Below are 18,842 nucleotides of genomic sequence, written 5' to 3' on the forward strand. Positions count from 1 at the left end.
TTAGTTTTTTAAGTATAAGTATTATATTTTAATTACAGTATTGAATATACATTAATATCAAGCATAACCTGCGATGTCGCGTTTCTCCGCCAGATGTCACTGTAGGACTCTGTGAGCGTGCATAACCCGGAAATTATTCACATGACGTCACATGCTCCCGGAAAAGAAGGGTAAACTGTAAACAGTCAAGCATCTTACTAGCTTGACAGACGCAGATAAAGAAGCTTATTAGAAATGTAATAAAATAACGACTGTCAAATATAAAGGAAGATGTCTGCCTTTAGCGCCGAGCTTATCGACTATCTGGAAGGGAGGATAACTTTTGAGGAGTTTGACCGGAGGAGAGACGAAAGGAAAGCTCAGGTAGGCTGCTTGAATCGGCAAACCCTGGAAGGGTGTCCAAATTGCTGTCCGGGAGCCATTTGAGGACGGCAGCTGGATTCCCTCCATATACGTGAAACGGGAAAAGTTGAAAATTGAGAATGTTTGACTGAGAAATCACATCAACAATAATAATTACCGTAAAACGGGGTTATAAGGGACCATTTTTGGGAAAATGTTTTTTGAACGGTTTGTTCAAGAATATATGCTTCTTTGAAAAAAACCCACAAAGCAGCTTCCTGTTTAACATGAAAAGGCAGAATTACATTTAAATTATTTTCCCGAAAATTGTCCCTTATTACCCTGTTTTACGGTACTGAAATATATTTAGTAGCCTAGCATATCTGGGCATACACAGAAGGTGTTTAATTGTATTTAATATAAAATACATGAAAGAAAAAAAAGTGTAATAAAGTATTTAAATGTATTTTCTGGATATGGACACCCATGGTCAAGCCTATTGCAATAAATCCAATTTCTGTTTTTCAGGAGGTTGGAGTTTCAGCTGAAGATGGGGAGGAAGCACAGCCCTCCACCTCGAAACACAACCTCCCTCAAATCGGTAAACCGCTTCTCGTGCTCGGGTTGTTTGTTTATTTCGGCTTTTTCCTGATTACGGAGTCGCCGCAGCGGATATTTTGATCCACATACTGATTTTTGGCTCGAGCCCTTTATATTCCAGATGCCCTTCCTGATGAATGGCGATAATGCTTACTAGTGGAGATTCGAACCCGGGGGCCTTTGCTCCGAAGTCCAGAATGCTAACCACTACACCCTACTTCATCAAAACCTAGTCCACCACCTTAATATTACCAAAAAGTGGCTCCTTAGCCAAAGGGTCTGTTTGTTTGAAAAATGGTTTTGTTCCCGATACAAAAACATTATCATCATTTTACTCGCCGATTATTTCCTGTCAAGCCCCTCCAAGGAATGAGAATTAGATCATATTTATTTATCTGTACAAACCACCGTATGAGTTGCTGGCACCATGATTGATGTTCTTCCTCGCCTGGTAGACGAAGGAGTCAGCCCAGGGGTCCAGCAAGCCTTCGCCTCCATGCTGGGAGAAAGCGCAGAGCCCGTGTCTTCAGATGATGAAGAGGAGAACGATAGCTTGAGCTATGTTGATGACAAGAATGATGAAGATTATGCCTTGGATGAGGAAGAGGAAAAGCCAGACGTGACCGTGAAGTCCAAGAAGCCGAGAAGTAGGAAGGGCAAGGAAGAGAGTGAGGACAAAGAAAGCGAGGACATGACCGTGGGGGACGTTCTCGCGCTGGAGATGGAGCTGAACCGTGAAAACAAGAAGATGATGAAGGTGAGACCAGTTTGACTTTGTGACTGTCCTCGTGATGTCACCACCGCCGCCGTCTGCGTTTCCAGGAACGACGCAACCGCAGCAAACTCCCCCGGGCACTCAGAGGCCTGATGGGTGAGGCCAACATACGCTACGCCAGAGGCGAGAAGGACGACGCCATCGCCATGTGCATGGAGATCATACGACAAGGTAGGACGTGCTTTTTGCGTTGCTGCATCCGATGTTGTGACAACATGGCGGTCATTCTCCTGCCTCCCACTCAGCTCCTCTGGCCTATGACCCTTTCTCCACGCTGGCCATGATCTACGAGGACCAGGGCGACACGGAAAAAGCTCTGCAGTTCAGTCTGATCACCGCCCACCTGAATCCCTCAGACTGTGAGGAGTGGATCAGGTTAGCTGAGGTGTCGCTGGAGCAGGACAACGTCCAGCAAGCTCTGGTCTGCTACAACAAAGGTCAGTTTTAGTTCTTTTCCCCGCCGTGATCGCTCCCTGTGTATGTTTTACCACAGCAGTTCACATCTGGTGGGATTGGAATACTGTGGGTCCGTGTAAGCGGTGGTAGCGCGAAGGCCACACAGCTAGGAGACCCGAGTTCAATTCCACCGGGGACTCCAGTTTCCTCCCACATTCCAAAAACATGCTAGGTTAATTGGCGACTCCAAATTGTCCATAGGTATGAATGTGAGTGTGAATGGTTGTTTGTCTATATGATTGTCTATACCAGGGGTCGGGAACCTTTTTGGCTACGAGAGCCATGAAGACCATATATTTTAAAATGTGTATCTGTGAGAGCCATATACATTTTTTAAACATTGAATGCAATAAAATGTGTGCATTTTTATGTAAGACCAACAGTTTTAGATATAATGGGCTCTAATTATGTAGACCAGGCACACTACCCCACTCCAAGGGGGTGTGGCCAGCACACTTTTGTGAGCAGCGCAGTGTCCAATAATAAATCAAATACTTGCTGCCATTAATGCAACTTCTGCTGCTGCATGGTTTTGCACCGTACTCAGTATATTTCATTCTTTTGGCCATCTTTGCCAGAAGGCTTGGTTCTGCAGCTTTAGCTAGGTGACTATTTGACTAAAGGAGGAAAGTTTACATTTACATCTTAATGACCGAGGTAGACTACCACATTACCCAGTAATAATCGAGTTTTGGTGTTTGACCTGGAAAATATCATCAGGAAAGATAGATATGGTCGGCCGTATTGCAGTAGAAAATAGATGGACGGATTAAAATGCATAAGAAAGTTGTTGATTTTTAATATTTTTAACAGTGATTTCTGTGATGTTTACTTTAAAATGTTAGCTAACATACATTTTTATTGTGGTAAATGCTTGAGAGCCAGATACAGTCATCAAAAGAGCCCTACCTGGCTCCCGAGCCATAGGTTCCCTACCTCTGGTCTATACGATTCAGCATTCACAGCCCTGCAATTTCATTTTTTTATCTTCAAAAATAGGCTGTTTTTTTCCACAGAAAGTCGGTAATAATTTGTATAAATATCTGATTGGTTGATTGTCCGATTATATCAGCACACTGATATTGCCAATAATGACATTAGCAAGCCAGTGATGATGTTTTATTTCTAAATATGTGATTTGCACTAAAAGTTCTGGGGAGAGTTAATGTGTGTTTCTGTCATGCTACATACAAATGCGTGACGTGCTGAATGAGCCCAGTTCATAATTTCAATGATCGTATTAGTGCTGAGTTTCCTACTTTGCATTTTGTGCTTATACGGATGTTTGTGCCACATATAAATGTGCAAATTGTGTTGTTGCCAGCAATATTTAATTTTAATGATTAAGTGAATACTTGTTGATGGAAGGAGAATGTGTTCTTTTAGACTTCGGTCATGATATATTAATGGCTATTTGGTTGAGACAAAATGTTTAAAATGAATACAAAAATATAGTCATTCATTTTGTACCGCTTATTCTCACGAGGGTCGCTGGGGTGCTGGAGCCTATCCCAGCTGTCTTCGGGCAAGAGGCGGGGTACACCCTGGACTGGTGGCCAGCCAATCACAGGGCACATACGTATAGACAAACAACCATTCACACTCACATTCATACCTATGGACAATTTGGAGTGGCCAATTAACCTAGCATTGTTTTTGGAATGTGGGAGGAAACCGGAGTACCCGGAGAAAACCCACGCATGCACGGGGAGAACACGCAAACTCCACACAGAGATGACCGAGGGTGGAATTGAACTCGGGCTTCCTAGCTGTGAGGCCTGCGTGCCAACCACTCGTCCGATGTGTAGCCCTACAAAAATATCTAGTATTACAAAATACATTAAAAAGCAAGTATCAGGATATGCTAATATTGATCGGTGGCCGATCGGTCGTAGTGCCCCAAATTCTAACCCGTGATGAGTGTATCAACTTCTCAACTTCTCTCTTATCAACAGCCGTCAAGTACGCTCCCACCAACGTGCGCTACCTGTGGGACCGCTGTAGTCTCCTCATGCGTCTGGGCGAGCACAAGCAGTGCATGGACGGCTACCGTCGGATCCTGTCCCTGCTGCCGATGGAGGAGGGGGAGCATTTCATGCAGCTCTCCAAAGATATGGCCAAGTAGGACCTTTTTCCCTGACACACCCACATGAGACATCCTCCGCCAGTCATAATTCAACATTTTGATGGTGTGCGTGCACATGTGTTTAGGAGTTATTATGAAAGCGGCGACCTGCCGTCAGCGCTCGGCGTGGTTGAGGAGGCTCTGGCACGACATCCCAACTTGGTTAGCGATGACATCATTAACATGGCCGCTGAGCTCTACATAACCAACCACCAATATGACAAGGCTTTGGAGGTATACTGGTATATACTGTGTGTTGTGTATGTGCACACATTTAGGATGCCAGTAAAGGAGAATTCTTCCGTGTCCACGCTCAGGTTTTGGTCCATTTTGTGGGCGTGGTTCTGGTCCACGATGAAACTAGCTCCCGGTCTCTTGTAAAAGATGAGAACGTATCAGAGAAGGCCCCAGTGGATGACAATAACGAGGTGGAGACAAAGACTTCTGAGAAAGCATCCGAGAGCAAGTGTGAGTAAAACATGGTAAACACGGGCAGTATTGCAGTTTCAAGTACACAACTGGCCAAAAAAGTAGTCCAAGACCCGAGCTAAACTACAGTAAAGATAACCCAGTATGTGTTTATGCATCCACAGCCCAAATCAAGGATGTCAGGGTTCCCGACAGCATCCCGGTGGACCTGAAGGCCAAGCTGATTGTTTGCCTCATTTACATGCGTGTCCATGGACCCCTCGAGGTAGCCCGCTTTTTACAACCTTAACCTGTTTCAGAAAGACACAGATGGGGTCTTTTCTTCTGGCGTGCCATCCAAACCCCAGGCCCTGGTGTCCTCACTGATGGAGCAGAGTGCAGAGGAGGTCGGGGACTTGTACCTGGATGTGGGCGAAGCCTACCTGGAGATCGGCGAATACCTGTCTGCCCTACCTTTGCTGTCCGCGCTTGTCATATCTGAGAAATATAACCTGGCTGTGGTGTGGCTTCGTCATGCAGGTAAGGACTCATGGGACTTGGGATCACTTGTATTTCTTCCATTTATGGATTATAGCACCAATAGTGGTCTTGTAGTCCATTCCAGGTCTACAATCTTATCCCTGAGGTCCCCCCCCCCACAGTAGTCACAAATGGCTATAAATTCCTGGAAAGCACCTTCATCCATAAAGGAAAATAAATTTCTGGGGATCACAATAGATGAAAATATGATCTGGAAACCTCATATTACAAATATACAACATAAGGTGGCCAGAAATATTTCAATATTTAACAAAGCAAATTTTTTTCTCAATCAGAAAATCGCTCCACACTCTTTATTGCTCTTTGGTTCTACCATATCTTACTTATTGTGTGGAAATATGGGCTAATAACTATAAAAGCAATCTTCACTCGCTAAATGTACTGCAAAAAAGGTCAGTAAGGATAATTCATAATGCCGCCTCCAGAGAACATACTAACTCCTTATTTCTAAAATCACAAATACTTCAACTTGCTGATATAGTTCATCTTCAAACAGCTAAAATAATGCATAAGGCTAAAAATAACCAATTAGCTAAAAATGTCATCCAATACTTCTCTACAAGAGAGCAGAAATATGATCTCAGGGAAGAACTACATTTGAAACACTTCTATGCTAGGACTACGTTAGCGTTAGCATAGCATTTCAGTATGTGAAATCAAACTATGGAATGGATTGAGTAAGGAAGTCAAACAATGCACAACGATGAGCCAATTCAAGAAACAATACAAGCAGTTGATGTTTGCTAAATACAAGGATGAAGAGTCTTGAACCAGTCATGATGTGCTATATATATCACTATATTGACACTTACTATGGTACCCATTATGGCATTGGATGCTCATATCACCCCCTACTTCGGTATGTGACAAAAAAAAAAACTTAAACTATATTAGAAAGCAGGAAGTGAACAAATGTAACAGTTACTGATTGTAAAAGTACCAGATGGAGGGGTAGGATTTAATGAGCTTTGTTTCTTCCTACTCCTGTCATGTGGAACTGGGAACTGATTATGTGATGAACTCAATTGTAATCTGATGCATGTTCAAATGAAATTTAACCATTACCATAACTCACCAAATTGTTTCTTTTACAAAATCCTGGATATGTTGATATATTACTTGCATTATTTGGGACACAGTTGAATCTGAATGAAGGCTAAAGTCTGAACTGTGACTACGTTTCCCAAGTATAAGTGACCAGTGACGTTCACCTCCGCTGCAGAGTGCCTAAAGGCATTGGGTGAGATGGAGGCAGCGGCCAGAAGCTTCACAAAGGTGGTGGAGTTGGCGCCGCAGCACCTAGAAGCCCGGCTCTCTCTCGCCACCCTGCAGCAGCAGCTGGGCCGTCCTGAGTGCGCCCTGAAAGCCCTGGAGTCCATGTACGACAACGAGACACTGGCACAAGACTCATCGGCGGCGCAAAAGGTAGGTGTTTTTTTTTGTTGTTTTTTGCGTGAGATATAGAAGAGGTCGCTCCTATTTTGACACATCTTTGCAGGAACTAAAGCTCCTCCTGCATCGGTCCACGCTACTGAAAACCCAGGGACACATGGAGGACTACCTGGATGCCGTCATCACCATGATCTCCATGCTGCTCAAGGTCATAGCTTGATTTTGTCCTGCTCCGGTGTAAAACGGACCACATTGAAATAGAAGCTACATGTGTGTTTCCATATTCAAGGTGGCCATGCAGCGTGCCAAGGTGTGCGTGCGATCCGTCGTCGTGTCGGGCGAAAATCACCTGCGTTTGGAGAAGGTGGAAGACATGATGTTGGACATTGATGATCCAGAAGCTGCGTATTTGGACATAACATGTACGTACTGGCTGCGCGGCGGATGAGTGGTTAGCGCACAGACCTCACAGCTTGGAGACCAGGGTTCAATTCCACCCTCGGACATCTCTGTGTGGAGTTTGCATGTTCTTCCCGTGCATGCGTGGTTTTTCTCCGGGTACTCCGGTTTTCTCCAAAAACATGCTAGGTTAATTGGCCACTCTAAGTTGTCCATAGGTATGAATGTGAGTGTGAATGGTTGTTTGTCTATATGTGCCCTGTGATTGGCTGGCCACCAGTCCAGGGTGTACCCCGCCTCTCACCCGAAGACAGCTGGGATAGGCTCCAGCTCCCCCGCGACCCTTGTGAGGATAAGCGGTAGAAAATGAATGAATGAATGTACTGAGAAGGCTTTTTCATTCAATGTTCAGTCGGGTCTGCACATGTGCCTTTTTGTGTAGGTCGACCATAATCCATTACAGCAAAGTGCCTTACTAATGATTTTCTCACTGACTGTGCTCCCAACTCCCTTGACATCATTAACCTGCTTCTTCCCTTTATTATTCTGGACTGATCCCCAACTCTTTCTCACAGTTATTCTTCCCCCACTTGGTGAAATCTTGCATTGAGCTCCAGGAGATTGGCAGGCAGTGATTGACTGTTATCTGGATTAGGATTAGGAGTACTTTCCACATACAAATTAATTGCATTAATTATGCTACATTTTTTAGTGTAGTTAACCCATACACATCATGACATGTTATGACGACAGAGTGGATATTTGTATCACTCACTTTGTAAAGCTTAATGCGGAAGTACACTTTGCTGCATTTACTTACGCTGAGAAATCCCAGAAAATTCATTCAGAGCATGTGAATGAAACTTAAACTAGATGATGTAATATTCCGTGTGAATTCTGAAAAGCTGAAACGAAACCGAAACACTTTGAAAAGCTGCGAGAATCTAAATTTAGAATAAACACAGGAGTCGTTCGGAAGCTGAAGCTGGGCTGAAACGCTGTGGAAATACGCCAAAACATAGAATGAAAGTAAGAGTAACTTGGTAGTGTAAGCTCATATCAGGAATTGAACCAACGATCTCTGGGTCTGTATCCAAGCACTGTACCTGCTGTGCTATAAAAAATTCACTAATTTGCCACAATCAGGGTAGCAGTAGGGCATGCCAAATAAGTAGTGCGATCTCCCATCATGCTTTGCGGCACTGCTCTTTAAATAGCAATAGTTGGCTGCACTGTGCTCAAACCTCAACATGTGATGCTTTGGCATACTTTTAACACGAGAATACAACATTTATAGGTCTGAAAAGTCGAAAAAGCGCAATATGTTCCCTTTGAAAATGATTGAAATCATACAGAAATTACGTTTGTGTTTCTGTTTTTATTGTGGTATCAAATACATATCGAGAGTTGTGGAAATTCACAGGTATTGATTGGGTTTGACTACTGAAGCTGTGGTATCGTGCCAACCCCAGTCCGTATCGTCTTATTCTGTATCCCCGTTAGGTAAAACCAAAGTGTTGTCCAAAGAGGACTGGTGGCAGCTGCTGCTGAGCTGCGTGCTCACTCTGTGCGAGGTGCGGCGTTTTAGAGAGGCCGAGCTGATGGTGGACTCCGCCATGGAGTTCTACATTTTCTACGACATCAAGCCCAGGAGGAAGGAGCTGGAGTTCCTCGGACTCTCGGCCAGCATCCTGGACCGTAACTACTACAAGGCCTACAACTACATCAGGTATGCGAAGTTGAGGGTGAATTACATGTGGTAGTTTTGTCGTTGCTTATGTATTTCCTTCTTTACAACAGATTGATGCTGATAGAAAATGTGGATCAGGCTCAGCTTTGGAATATATTCAACCAAGTAAGTGGACATGTGTCTTAGACTTAATGTATTTTCAGGCATGTTTCTTCTGGGCTTATAGATGTGTGTTTCCCTCAGCTGACAATAACCTCCCAGCACCAACGGCATCATCGCTTTTGCCTGCGCCTGCTGTTGAAACATCCCAACAACTACGCCCTGTGCTTCCTCTGTGGACACAACGCCATGGTGTCAGGCAGCTTCAAACACGCCCTGGGTACCACAGTCAACCCTTGCCAAAATGTGCGGAACGCAAAGAAGACATTGTGTTGTTTGTCTCCAGGCCAATACGTGCAGGCCTTCCAGTCTCAGCCTGATAAGCCGCTTTCCAACCTCATGGTGGGCCTCACCTTCTTCCACATGGCATCCCAGAAGTTTGTTGCAAAGAGGCACACGCTGATGGTGCAGGTATGTTACGATGTCGGTTCTTTTCAATCAATCTACTGTATGATGTCGGTTCTTTTGAATCAATCTACTGTCGGCAATGGGACATAATTGGCATGATGACGTTATCTCATGCTGTCTTATTTAATAACAACATGACCTGAGGAGTGATACATACTCTCATGCTGGTCTCCACAAGTGGCCAATAAGACCGCAAAACATTGCGAGAATTGGCTATATTATAATGTCCTGCAAGTTTTGACATTCTCAACACACAGAACACACTGCCGGCCTTCAAAATAAGAGCACGGTTTGCCTCTCTTCTAATTGTTTAAACAAAATACAGGTGTCATAAAGAATATCTTACATTAATAATGCAATCTGATTGCATTGGTGACAACATCTTCTTAACATCTTCTTAACTCATTCAATCCCGGCCGTTTTTTCAAAAGACAACCCCGTCTACTAAAAGAAAGATTAGACTCTCGTCTTTGATCAGAAAAAAAGTTTGTTTCTAGCCGTAGAACATATGTAAGTTTCAGGAAAGTATCAGTTCCCAACAAAAAAGAGAAAAACAACATACATTTCAAGCATAACTTTCACTTGTCACATTACATTAGTGTAAAATATATGCAATATGTTTTATATTGCATATATAAAGTACATTCATTTTGTATGGCTAGAAATGAATAATTTCACAAGAATAAAGTACGTAATATTATGAGGAAAAAATAATGTTAAGTAAAATTTGTAAAATCAGAGAAAAGTTGGAAAATCTTTGTTAAATTATTTTGGATAAAAGCAACAGCAGACATTTTACGAGAATAAAATCAAAATATTAAGAGGAAAAAAGTTGTATTCTCAGTCTCATATTATTATAACAATAAAGTTGTAATAGCGGTGGGCTAGTGGTTAGCACGCAGACCTCACAGCTAGGAGACCAGGGTTCGATTCCACCCTCGGCCATCTCTGTGTGGAGTTTGCATGTTCTCCCCGTGCATGCGTGGGTTTTCTCCGGTTTCCTCCCACATTCCAAAAACATGCTAGGTTAATTGGAGACTCCAAATTGTCCATAGGTATGAATGTGAGTGTGAATGGTTGTTTGTCTATATGTGCCCTGTGATTGGCTGGCCACCAGTCCAGGGTGTACCCCGCCTCTCGCCCGAAGACAGCTGGGATAGGCTCCAGCATCCCCGCGACCCTTGTGAGGAAAAGCGGTAGAAAATGAATGAATGAATGAATGAAGTTGTAATAATTATTACAACAATAAAGTTGTAATAATATGATGAAAAATATTGTCCTTTTAGTTGCATAAAATGGAACTATTAAAGAGGGTTTTTTAATGATTATTCATTCATTCATTTTCTACCGAAAATTATTTTCCTCACGAGGGTCGCGGGGGGTGCTGGAGCCTATCCCAGCTGTCTTCGGGTGAAAGGCGGCCTACACCCTGGACTGGTGGCCAGCCAATCACAGGGCACATATAGACAAACAACCATTCACACTCACATTCAAACCTATGGACAATTTGGAGTCGCCAATTAACCTAGCATGTTTTTGGAATGTGGGAGGAAACCGGAGTACCCGGAGAAAACCCATGCATGCACGAGGAGAACATGCAACTCCACACAGAGACGGTGGAATCAAACTCGGGTCTCCTAGCTGTGAGGTCTGCACGCTAACCACTCGCCCGCCGTGATAATGATTATACTAATTGTAATTATAAACAATAGCGTTGTTGACACATCACTCTGCTCCGTAGGGTTTTGCCTTCCTGTGGCGTTATGTGGAGCTGCGTGGCGAGTGCCAGGAGAGCATGTACAACTTGGGCAGAGCGTTGCACCAGCTCGGCCTCACGCATTTAGCCATCCATTACTACCAAAAGGCCCTCGCATTGCCGGCACAGAAACTAGAGGTGAGTGAAGCCACGTTCCCACCCGGTTCTACCGTTTAGTTCTTGCTGTCCTTTCTACGCGTCAGTTCACAGTTTCTAAATGGAGCAGCAGGTTGTGCAATTGGGAGTGGGCGCCCTTATGAGAAAGAGGCAGTAGATGTCAATGAATTACATGTATCCTTTAGAATGGTTCAAGTTAAAAAAAAAAGGGTGGTTGACATATGATTCCATCGACTGACATTTTACTGACGCTGTTTTGAGGCTGCAATCCCGCAAACATGAGAAACATCACCACGATCTTGAGCCTTCAAGCTGAATCCTGATACCTGAAAAGTACATCTAAACATCCTAACAGGAAGCTTCCTCCTCACCCAACAGGGAATTGCTGACGACCAAGTAGACCTGAGGAGGGAGGTTGCCTTCAACCTCTCCCTCATCTACCAGGCCAGTGGCAACATTGAGATGGCCCACCAGCTCATCTCCAAACACTGCATCGTTTGACACCGCATCAGCGGCTGTAGATTATCACCTGCGACGTGAACTACAGCACTGTAAAAAAAATGTCGTAAAAATCTATTTTTATATATTACTTTTTCCAATGTATTCTTTCTCCTGACAAAATAAACTCAGAGGAAGTCTCACGTTTGGGTGACTGGAGTGAAGAGTATGGGTAGTCTGTACTTTTAAATATGACTAATATGATTGTCGTAAGGAAAAACAGGCCATACTTGTGAAAACTTTAATGCATGATATTTTTTCAAGCCTTCACAAGACCTATACCAATAGTCATCCCTCGTCTATCGCCATTAATTGCTTCCAGCCATGTTAAATTAATTTCCTTAGTGGACTGAATATTAATAAATGGAATATTTTCCTAGCTTGAGCACAGAAAACATTTGGTATCCGATAAGATACCAAATCTATCGCACTAATTGTAATGTACTTGTGTACATTACATTACATTACATATGTAAAGTGTTTCAATGAAAGTGCAATTTTGCTAATAAGCACAATGTCCCAAATAAATCACAATTTTGTTCTGTTACTTGAGACAAAATAAGACACAAAAGTGACCATACATTTTTTGTGCGTACAAAAATGAACATCAGTTCCAGACAGTGGATGCCATGGAAAGCCATCTTCCACCTGGAGCAACATCCCACTGGCCTCAAGCATGTCCAAACCTATTTTTGAGGTTAATAATAAGAATGCTGCACCTACTCATTACTAAATCCTTTTTGAACATATTTCTATTTGAGGGGGGGTGGGGGTTCAGTTTTTATTTAGCGGTGGTCTAGAACAGGGGTCTCAGACTCAATTTACCTTGGGGCCACTGGAGCTAGGGTCTGGGTGAGGTTGGGCCGCATCAGGTTTAAAAAAAAAAAAAAAACATTAAAAACTGAAAAAGTCTATTAAAAAAAATGTCTTCAATGCTTTTGCTTATGCTCTACCCTACACTTTTTCAGTGCTTTGGTTCCGGTTTTCCACAAGAAAAGCTCTGATAAAACATTCCACTGTTCTTAAATATCTTAATTTTTATTTTAAATAATATGAAAAAATAAATACATCAAAATAAATAAAATAAATCAATCAGTAATAAACAAAAATAAGCAAACAGATGAAAAAATAAATACATCAAAATAAATAAAATAAATCAATCAGTAATAAATAAAAATAAGAAAACAGAAAATAAAAACTTAAGAAACCACATATAGTTGGTCGGTAGAGAAATTATTTTTTTCACATTGAAATGAACAGTATTAACAGTTATTTAACCTTTAACGTGAACATTAATGAAACTTAACCATTTTACCCAATTAGCAAGTTAGCATCGTTACATCTGGGAGCGGCGACGTAACATGCAAAATGGCGTCAATTGTGTCCACTATGCACAAAGCTGTCATTTCTGGGTTCATGATACCGTACAGCATCCATATTACAACGTTAAACTTTCATACCAAGGCGGGGGCCTCAAACTAGCCCGCGGGCCACGAGTTTGAGACCCCTGGTATAGACTATCCAGACTACAGTATAATCACTTAAAAGCTTATTTGCAATAAATTGGTCGAGGGAGGGGCGGCACGGCGGTCTAGTGGTTAGCGCGCAGACCTCACAGCTAGGAGACCAGGGTTCAATTCCACCCTCGGCCATCTCTGTGTGGAGTTTGCATGTTCTCCCCGTGCATAAACATGCTAGGTTAATTGTCGACTCCAAATTGTCCATAGGTATGAATGTGAGTGTGAATGGTTGTTTGTCTATATGTGCCCTGTGATTGGCTGGCCACCAGTCCAGGGTGTACCCCGCCTCACGCCCGAAGACAGCTGGGACCCCCGCGACCCTCGTGAGGAAAAGTGGTAGAAAATGAATGAATGAATGGTCGAGGGAGTCCAGTTCGGGGGCCTTAGGATCTCATCTCTGCTATTCGCGGACGATGTGGTCCTGATGGCCTCCTCGGGCAGTGACCTTGAGTGTTTACTGGGACGGTTTGCATCAGAGTGGGAAGCTTCTGGGATGAGACTCAGCACCTCCAAATCAGAGGCCATGGTTCTCAGTCGGAAAGGGTGGAGTGTTCCCTCCGGGTTGGGAATGAGGTCCTGCCCCAGGTGGGGTTCCAGTATCTCGTGTCTAGTTTAGAAGTGGTCATGAGCTGTGGGTCATATACTTGTCAAATTTTTCATTATCAATTAAATATTCACGGAAAATAAGGGTAATTGAAATTATGATCTTCCACAAGAATTCCCAACGCCGCATTATCGTTAAGCTGAGTTAAGCTGAGTTACCAAGGGAAAAACATGGTGGTTACCTGGGAAAACGATAGAAAAAGACATTATTACGTTATGATACATGCTAGTAAAATACATATTTGTGTTCATATACTCCATATACATAGGTGTACCAGGCTTGTGCAAAATTCCAAATTGTGGCAATGCTTTACCTCATCCAAGTATTTAAATTAGAGAGTATTTGTGTTGAATTTTAATGCTTTTAAGCCAAACCCTTTTGATAAACAATTCTGCCTGAATTACAATGAATTTCATTCCACCTATGTACTGCACTGCCAACATGGACAGATTCATATAATCCTGGCAGGAATGTTGGGTACTGAGTACACTTGCGCGTGAACGCTCTGCTGATGATGATGATTATCGCTGTTCCCTTCTGCTTGGACGGCGTCTCTGGTTATGTGCACGTTGATGCCATTATTGTAGACTCCATCCTGATTGAATGCAACCATGGTTATGTCTTTAGGCGCTTCTTTCTGCAATTAAAGAGGACAAAGGAGACTACTGTAATACTGTAAATGCTGAAATTATAGCCATTGTGTTTATTTAAAGACTTGAAGACTCTGCAGACACACAACCTGTGTTCAGTGGCAGTGTTTGGAGTTGCTAGTTACTTACCCCAAAGACCAATCAAAATAGTCATGACATGTCTCCATCAATGTTTACTGTGCTTTTTTTAATTATCACCCATGATACTTCGAATGCAGCAATCTTGTAGAGTTCATAAGAAATGACGTCAGGTTCAAGGGAAACTGTACTTTTTAAATTTTGCCCATCCAGAGTACTTATGTGAGACATGAAATCATCTTGCTCTTCTGTGCATTCTAAATATAAAAAGAGCTAACGAAGAGGCAGCTAACAATGTTCGTAAAGGGCGCAACTAAGTACACCGTCTATGAAGCCTTCCGAAAAAAACTCCAAAAAGCGATCCTGGAGCTGCTTCCATTTTGGGACTGTGATTTTTTTGGTTGGTTTTGAACCTGAAGCCACTAGAATAAGCGTTTTTGGCGAATAACTCGGAACGATAAGTCCATGAAACTTACAAACTTGGAAACTTCACTGCAGTGAGGACTAATGGGGATCTCTAATGACAATAGATCCAAACCTCATGATCTGAAACTTAGGCATTGTTTAGCATGAGAATACAACATTCTAACTACATTTCAAGTGGAAATAGGTCCCCTCTAATGAAGATGGGTCATTTTGACCCAGAGGACACGGGGTGTATCCAGAATGACAACAGGACGACATTGGTTTTCATAATAAAGGTTGTTTCCCACCTTAGCAGGACGCAGCGACCACGATCTGGACCGCCTGGACCACCTGGAGAGAAAGCACGAGTACACTTTACAAAAAGGCATCTACATACACTATATCCCACCTGATTGGTGGAATACTTATGCAACTTACATGCGATTATTTTTTAACAACGTGAATTGTGTGTAAAACTTGGAATATTTAACAATTTCTCTCATTTAAGTCGAGTCTAAATTCAACAGACCGGTAGGTCTTCGGCTGTCCATCCAGCAACATTACTAGTCAACAGAAGTACAAATACTGTATACATGAAGGGAGTTTTCCTACCAAGTATAGACGAGCACCAAGGCGACAAACACAATAAAAACAACGATTCCTCCCACGATCAGCCGCGTGTAATCCCCAGGCTGGCCTGCAGACACAATCCATGTATGAAGACCCGTACGTTGCTGTGGAAGTGTTTGCCCCAGAATGCATTTTTTAATCAAACTTTTTAAGGGAGAAAAAAATCCAAACCTACTTTACCCTGTGCGAAAAAGTGATGCCCCCCCTGTTAAAACATAACAGATTGAGATCACTCAGGAAAAAGTTACAAAGCAATTAAATTTAGGACTCCAGCAAACCACACTGAGAGCCATTATCCACAAATGGTTAAAACACGGAACAGTGGCGAACCAGTGGCCAACCAAAAGTACACCTAGAGGTCACAAAAGTCCCCACAATATCATCCAAAGAACTGCAGGCCTCACTTAACTCAGTTAAGGTCAGTTTTCATGACTCCACTATAAGACAGACACCGTGAAAAAACGGCCTGCATGGCAGCGTTCCAAGATAAAAACCACTGCTGGACAAGAACGTCATTCCCAAGACCTTTAGGTAAATACTTTCATCTGATGAGTCATAATTCTTTTTGAAGAAAAAGAACGTATCTACAGTAAAATATGGTGGTGGTAGTGTGATGGTCTGGGGCTGTTTTGCTGCTTCAGGACCTGGAAGACTTGCTGTGATTAATTGAACCTTGAAGGAGAATGTCCAGCCATCTATTGGTGACCTCAAGCTTTAGTTCTTCAGCAGGACAATGATCCTAAACACACCAGGAAGTCCACCTCTTAATAGCCGAAGAAAAACCAAATGAAGACTTTGGAGTGGCCTAGTCCGAGTCCTGACCTGGATCCTACTGGGATGCTGTGGCATGACCTTCAAAAGGTGCTTTATAAAGCCTCCCATGTGGCTGAATGACAATAATTCTGCAAAGTAGAGACTCATTGCAAGTTATGACAAACGCTTGATTGCAGTTGTTGCTGCTAAGGGCGGCCCAACCGGGTATTAGGTTTAGGGGGCAATCACTTTTCCACCCAGGTCTATGTGGGTTTGGGTCATAATAAGCTTCTGTTAAAAACTGCATTTTGTGTTCACTAATATTTAAATGGGTTTATTTAAAGGGGCAGACACGTTGTATTCGATGCCCACCTGTAATCTCTAGTCTGATCTTTCTTGATGCTTGCTGGCCTACAGAATTGGCCGCCACACAGTAAATCTCTTCTTGCTTGGTCACGTTCCATGTCGTACATTCTCCATCGGCCATGGGCGTGTAAGTCCCGCCCTCCTCCTTAACCCACCAGGTAAAGTTGCTGGCTGGGTTGGCTCGACTGGAGCAGTTCATCACCACGTAGGTCCCGAATAATACTGGTCCTGATGGACTGACCAAGACTTTGGTGTCCTTGGGGGCAACTAAGAGGAGAACAGTACCCAGAGATCATCTTTGTGTCATTTTCGTGAGGGGACAAACAGAAAAGGTCTCACATAAAACGTTGAGAGTCACGCTGCTATTGGTCTGTTCCTGACGTCCGTGCACGTAATAAACAGACGAGCATTCCAGGATGTAGCCGTTGTACTTTTCCGTCAAAACCAACGTGTCCTGGAGTTTAGTCATGAAGGTTCCATCTGGGAGCTGCTCCAGATGTTGCTGGTTGTTGCTAGTGTGACGCCACTTGACCACAGGCGGAGACGCCGGGCAAGGAGTGAAAGCGGAGCAGCTGATGGTGATGGGCTTGTTCACTTTCAGCTCAACTACGGGGATATGGATGGTGGGTTGCCAAGGCTGTTCTGTGGAACCAATCGGTCATGAGGGATGAAACTTTCAAGTGAAAAACAAAAAAAGGCTTACCTTCAACTTGGATATAAACGGGTTCACACTGCTTCCCAACCACGGTCACATGGTTGTACAGTTGCAAGAAATAGGCGCCTGAGTGTTGCGTAACCGTGTTGTTGTACATCATGGTGCAGTTCTGCTGGTCTAGCCTTCCCGTTAAAATAAGTGAATAATCACTGAAGCTCAAGCAGTTGTCATAAACGATGGTACTTGGATACGAGTCACCTTTGGTCCACTGCCCACACATCCACAGCTTGGTATTGGGGTCTCCATTGTATGTGAATTTACATGGAATATGCAGACATGTTCCAGCCAGAGCTGGAATATTCTTTGGAGTTGTTATGTGGGTTCCCTGCTCATAACACGTTCTTGTGGAACCTAGAAGGTAAGTCGTGATGAGCACCGTAACGTAAAAGCACCTTTTGTTGACGTTTAAATGGCTCACCTACACTACAGACTGTAGTCAGCAGTAGCAAAGTCTTCATTGGCTCCATTGTCAACCCACATAAAGCGTGTTTCCTGCAGGACCACCATATTAATCTGTTTTTATTATTCAAAGGTTATTTTTAATTAAGTATGGAGTGTAAAAATGTGTTATGACATTTTGTATTTGTCAGGAGAGATCCCGATTTTTTTTTTTCATTTCTAGCAGCATTCATGAACCATTAACACCTTGAAGTAAAAGACACTTTCAATTTCACATCATGTTGTTATATTGGATGAGCCTCGAGGGGTGCAGTACTTTCTCCGCTCTGCAGGGGGCAGCAGTGAGGCGTGTCTATCTCGTGCATTGTTAACACATGAAGATAATAAAACGGCAAGTAATTGAGCGTCAGAGCATTTAAGTAAATACTTTTGACATTTGAAATATGCTGGCCAGTATCTGTAATTAACAATTCCTTCATATTCAAGCAAAAAAAAAACACAATTAAATCACGCTCATCTTTGCGTATATTACAACATGGCCATTAGCGTGTCTATTCAATTTACCTTCGAGGCTAGAAGACTGCTAAGTTCTCAGCGCACGATGCAGCGTCTTAAATGCGTTTTGAATCAACAAGGAACACATCCTCACTGAGCAAAATCTTAGTCGTGTTTGTCACGTCTTAAAGAGAAAAAGATATTAAAGTTGTTTCTCTATGTCGTATGTCCTCTTCACGCGTCATAACATCATTAGTACATGGAACTATCCAACACGTAAAGCACTGTTTCGTTGGGATTGATGATAGACTCATTTGTAATACACGTTTCATTCCATAGTTAAAAAAAAAAAGTTTTATTCAAAAATAAAACCTGTAGTCCCAACTGCAAGATAAAGAGTGGAGGCGAGACCGAATGTAAATTATTCGGCTTTTGAAGGTGCTGGCCGAGATAAAATAGTACAATTATTTTTTATGGCCAATTTGAAATTAAGTGTTGCGTTCTCAGCACTGTGTGACATATTGGATAGTTCACACCGCGT

At 42.9% G+C, this 18,842-nt stretch overlaps 2 protein-coding genes across 8 annotated transcripts; one reads left to right on the top strand and one right to left on the bottom strand.

Moving 5' to 3' along the window:
- The first annotated feature begins 164 nt into the window (after positions 1–164).
- Positions 165–12,456, top strand: gtf3c3 (general transcription factor IIIC, polypeptide 3). The gene is made up of 19 exons (XM_058052185.1): positions 165–363; positions 871–943; positions 1,398–1,699; positions 1,765–1,888; positions 1,963–2,154; positions 4,129–4,294; positions 4,385–4,532; positions 4,616–4,766; positions 4,892–4,992; positions 5,075–5,246; positions 6,490–6,692; positions 6,766–6,867; positions 6,949–7,081; positions 8,562–8,787; positions 8,859–8,913; positions 8,992–9,127; positions 9,194–9,318; positions 11,057–11,209; positions 11,567–12,456. Exons 1-19 carry the CDS (start codon positions 271–273, stop codon positions 11,687–11,689), a joined length of 2,778 nt encoding a protein of 925 aa, XP_057908168.1. The 5' UTR covers positions 165–270; the 3' UTR covers positions 11,690–12,456.
- LOC131104706 (sialic acid-binding Ig-like lectin 13) lies at positions 12,324–18,602 on the bottom strand. Of its 7 annotated transcripts, none has more exons than XM_058052186.1 (8): positions 18,371–18,602; positions 17,826–17,899; positions 17,396–17,758; positions 17,032–17,334; positions 16,699–16,959; positions 15,556–15,640; positions 15,252–15,294; positions 12,324–14,447 (listed from the first exon to the last, which is right to left on the bottom strand). In XM_058052186.1, the coding sequence occupies exons 2-8, from the start codon at positions 17,872–17,874 to the stop codon at positions 14,262–14,264; spliced, it is 1,290 nt and encodes a 429-aa protein (XP_057908169.1). In that variant the 5' UTR covers positions 17,875–17,899; positions 18,371–18,602; the 3' UTR covers positions 12,324–14,261. The 7 variants fall into 7 exon arrangements, with proteins under 7 accessions (XP_057908169.1, XP_057908170.1, XP_057908173.1 ...); XM_058052187.1 differs by having other exon boundaries at positions 17,826–17,920; positions 18,371–18,464; XM_058052190.1 differs by having other exon boundaries at positions 17,830–17,899; positions 18,371–18,447.
- Between the last annotated feature and the right edge of the window lie 240 nt (positions 18,603–18,842).

The sequence above is a fragment of the Doryrhamphus excisus genome, chromosome 16 (assembly GCF_030265055.1).
Source record: "Doryrhamphus excisus isolate RoL2022-K1 chromosome 16, RoL_Dexc_1.0, whole genome shotgun sequence".
Classification (NCBI taxonomy): Eukaryota; Metazoa; Chordata; class Actinopteri; order Syngnathiformes; family Syngnathidae; genus Doryrhamphus; species Doryrhamphus excisus.